The sequence below is a fragment of the Cetorhinus maximus genome, chromosome 22 (assembly GCF_964194155.1).
Source record: "Cetorhinus maximus chromosome 22, sCetMax3.hap1.1, whole genome shotgun sequence".
NCBI lineage: Eukaryota > Metazoa > Chordata > Chondrichthyes > Lamniformes > Cetorhinidae > Cetorhinus > Cetorhinus maximus.
The window spans coordinates 12399929-12403822 of NC_135900.1; the positions used below are offsets into that span (position 1 = coordinate 12399929).

Below are 3894 nucleotides of genomic sequence, written 5' to 3' on the forward strand. Positions count from 1 at the left end.
GGTGGCAGGCAGGAAAGTGGAGTCAAGGCCCCAAAATCAGATCAGCCATGATCTTATTGAATGGCAGAGCAAGTTCAAGGGGCCGAGTGGCCCACTCCTGCTCCAATTTCTTACATGCTCTTATTCTGAGGCTATGGCCCCAGTTCAAGGATTCACAACCAAAGGAAACGGTCTCTCAATATCTATCCTATCGTGCCTCTGAGACATTTATATGTTTCAACTGAGACCATTTCTAATTTTTATAAACACCAAAGAGTATAGGTAAATTTTGCAGTAAGTTGAGTGCAGTATCCAATTCTGGTCATCCGCACGCAGGGAAATCATACATCTATGAGGTACATGGAAGGTACGGAGGCTTGGGGGGGGGGGGGGGGGGGGGGGGGGAGAGAGTGGGGGGGGGGGAGAGAGAGAGACGGCGCGGGGGGGAGGGAGAGAGAGACGGCGGGGGGGGGAAGAGAGGGGTGTACGCGGCGGGCGGGGTGTACGCGGTGGGGTGGGGCGGGGGGTGGGGCGGGGGGTGTACGCGGTGGGTGGGGCGGGGGGGTGTACGCGGTGGGCGGGGCGGGGGGGTGTACGCGGTGGGCGGGGCGGGGGGGTGTACGCGGTGGGCGGGGCGGGGGGGTGTACGCGGTGGGCGGGGCGGGGGGGTGTACGCGGTGGGCGGGGCGGGGGGGTGTACGCGGTGGGCGGGGCGGGGGGGTGTACGCGGTGGGCGGGGCGGGGGGTGTACGCGGTGGGCGGGGCGGGGGGTGTACGCGGTGGGCGGGGCGGGGGGTGTACGCGGTGGGCGGGGCGGGGGGTGTACGCGGTGGGCGGGGCGGGGGGGTGTACGCGGTGGGCGGGGCGGGAGGGGGTGTGTACGCGGTGGGTGGGGCGGGAGGGGGTGTGTACGCGGTGGGTGGGGCGGGAGGGGGTGTGTACGCGGTGGGTGGGGCGGGAGGGGGTGTGTACGCGGTGGTGGGGCGGGGGGGTGTACGCGGTGGGTGGGGCGGGAAGGGGGTGTGTACGCGGTGGTGGGGCGGGGGTATGTACGCGGGGGGTGGGGCGGGGGGTGTACGCGGTGGGTGGGGCGGGGGGGTGTACGCGGTGGGTGGGGCGGGGGGGGTGTACGCGGTGGGTGGGGCGGGAGGGGGTGTGTACGCGGTGGGTGGGGCGGGAGGGGGTGTGTACGCGGTGGGTGGGGCGGGAGGGGGTGTGTACGCGGTGGTGGGGCGGGGGGGTGTACGCGGTGGGTGGGGCGGAGGTGTGTACGCGGTGGTGGGGCGGGGGTGTGTACGCGGGGGGTGGGGCGGGGGGTGTACGCGGTGGGTGGGGCGGGGGGGTGTACGCGGTGGGTGGGGCGGGAGGGGGTGTGTACGCGGTGGGTGGGGCGGGAGGGGGTGTGTACGCGGTGGGTGGGGCGGGAGGGGGTGTGTACGCGGTGGGTGGGGCGGGAGGGGGTGTGTACACGGTGGGTGGGGCGGGAGGGGGTGTGTACGCGGTGGGTGGGGCGGGAGGGGGTGTGTACGCGGTGGGTGGGGGTGTGTACGCGGTGGGTGGGGCGGGAGGGGGTGTGTACGCGGTGGGTGGGGCGGGAGGGGGTGTGTACGCGGTGGGTGGGGCGGGAGGGGGTGTGTACGCGGTGGTGGGGCGGGAGGGGGTGTGTACGCGGTGGGTGGGGCGGGAGGGGGTGTGTACGCGGTGGGTGGGGCGGGAGGGGGGGTGTACGCGGTGGGTGGGGCAGGGGGGTGTACGCGGTGGGTGGGGCGGGAGGGGGTGTGTACGCGGTGGGTGGGGCGGGAGGGGGTGTGTACGCGGTGGGTGGGGCAGGGGGGTGTACGCGGTGGGTGGGGCAGGGGGGTGTACACAGTGGGTGGGGCGGGGGGGTGTACGCGGTGGGTGGGGCGGGAGGGGGTGTGTACGCGGTGGGTGGGGCGGGAGGGGGTGTGTACGCGGTGGGTGGGGCGGGAGGGGGTGTGTACGCGGTGGGTGGGGCGGGAGGGGGTGTGTACGCGGTAGGTGAGGGGTGGGGGGAGGGGGTGTGTACGCGGTGGGCGGGGTTTTCTGGCGGGTGGGGCGGGCGGGGTTCCCGGCTTCTACCTTTATTCCGCTCTCTGGGAACGGCCCGCCCGCGGGCCTTGGATCCTCGCTGCCCCTGAAAGAAGACGATGTAAGCCGCGTAAATGGAGAAGACACAGTAAATAAAAAGCAGGGAGCCCGCCGCCCGCTTCCACAGGAACCTCATGGTGCCGGTGTCTCCGGCCGGGACATCGCCGCCTCCACCGCCGGGAACCAGGAGCCTGCAGTCCCGGGGAGACCAGAGACCCTTCCCCGCCCGCAAGAAGCGGCGAGAAACCCGTCCTCCGCCAGCGTCGCCACCTGCCGGCACCTGATCGCTACTGCCCGCCTGCAGCCACTGCCAGTCAAACAGCAGACAGGCAAAACCTACTGGTTTATAGTTTGAACCAAAAAAAAACAAAAAACATAACCAATAGAAGCAAATTACCAAATAATATCTATTAGGATTCTATTATAGACCTATAACTGTTTTTAAGAGAAATGAATTTCCCCCAAACCACCAATGCAAATTGACCGCAGTGGACATGATTTCACTGCTTAAGATTTTTACTGTAAAAATCAACAAACACCAAACGTTAATTAACAGGCAACTCATGCATCGAGCTAGAGAAAAGGTACTTTTGCATTAACTAATGCCATTGAGCTGTCTCACCACCCATTTCCCTCTGCACCTCACTTCTAGCAGACGGGCAGATTACGGGTACAAGTCCAAAGATTTTCTCGGCCCTCCAGCAGGCTCACTTCTCTCTACCTCACTAGGTTGAAACTTCCAGTGTCCTTAATTTGAAAGTCGGTCCACTCAGCCTGAGTCTTTCAGATCTGTCTTTCGCCAGAAAAGCCCGCCTCAGCAACTCCTTGTTCCTTAAATCTCCAAAAGTACCATCAGTTCTGTCCCCTTCCTTTTGAACAGAGAACCAACTCTCACAAGCATCCTGCCTGGTTGTTAACACAAAACGGTGCTCTTCACAGCAGTATCTGCTTTGAGCTCCACACAGTTCCTGCTTTGTCTCTCTCACTCTCTCTGTTTGTCTCAGACAGCAGCTGTCCCATGTGTGAAAACTGTCACCGGATATTTTAATAGTTTCTTTCACCGTGGCAAACAGATTACATGGGCCTGTCTCTCGGCGGAGGTGTTTAATATGACCTCAGCATCCTCCTTTCTGGAATATTGTTTCACTTTAAGTTCAAGGAGACATTTCAAAACATAATTATCTTGAAAAGTCCAGCATTCGTCGCAAAATCACAAGGCTCAAATGAAAGGGAAATTAGGAAATACTTTCTACGCACAAAGGGTGGTAGAAGCTTGGAACTGTTTTTCACAAAGGGCAATTGATGCTAGATCACTTGTTAATTTTAGCTCTGAGATTGTTTTTATTAACCAAAGGAATGAAAGGTTGTGGGAGAATGGCGACTATATCGAGTTAGGTTCCAGATCAGCCAAATAACGGAACAGGCTCAAGGTGCTAAATGGCCTACTCTGGTTCATATGTTTAACATATGAACATATGGATTTGAATAAAGAATTAAAATCCTGTTGCATTGGATTGCATATGTGCCTTAAGGAAGCTTATTCATTTTGAAATCATGCCCTGCATACCACATGGTCCATTTTTATTCCAGAACCAACACCTTTAAAACATTGTTCTTTTGGCCATTTATCTCATCGCTGAACATTGCTATGCATAAGTTGGCTGCAAATAAATAACTAACATATATTCATAGTAAGCTGGTGGTAAGAAGCAGGGTTGGATCTATTAGGGACAAAGAAGCTGATATCTGCTTAGAGGTACAGAGCAAGGCTGGAATACTTAATGAGTACCTTGTATCGATGTTTGC

The 3894-nt window shown here is 59.6% G+C and overlaps 1 protein-coding gene across 1 annotated transcript in view; it reads right to left on the bottom strand.

The window, feature by feature from the left end:
- Nucleotides 1–2325, bottom strand: part of rxylt1 (ribitol xylosyltransferase 1) — a 29076-nt gene extending 26751 nt beyond the window's left edge. The window contains exon 1 of the mRNA XM_078567815.1: nucleotides 2080–2325. Within this exon, the coding sequence (XP_078423941.1) occupies nucleotides 2080–2224 (145 nt within the window). The 5' untranslated portion in view covers nucleotides 2225–2325. The remainder of the gene's footprint in view (nucleotides 1–2079) is intronic.
- Between the last annotated feature and the right edge of the window lie 1569 nt (nucleotides 2326–3894).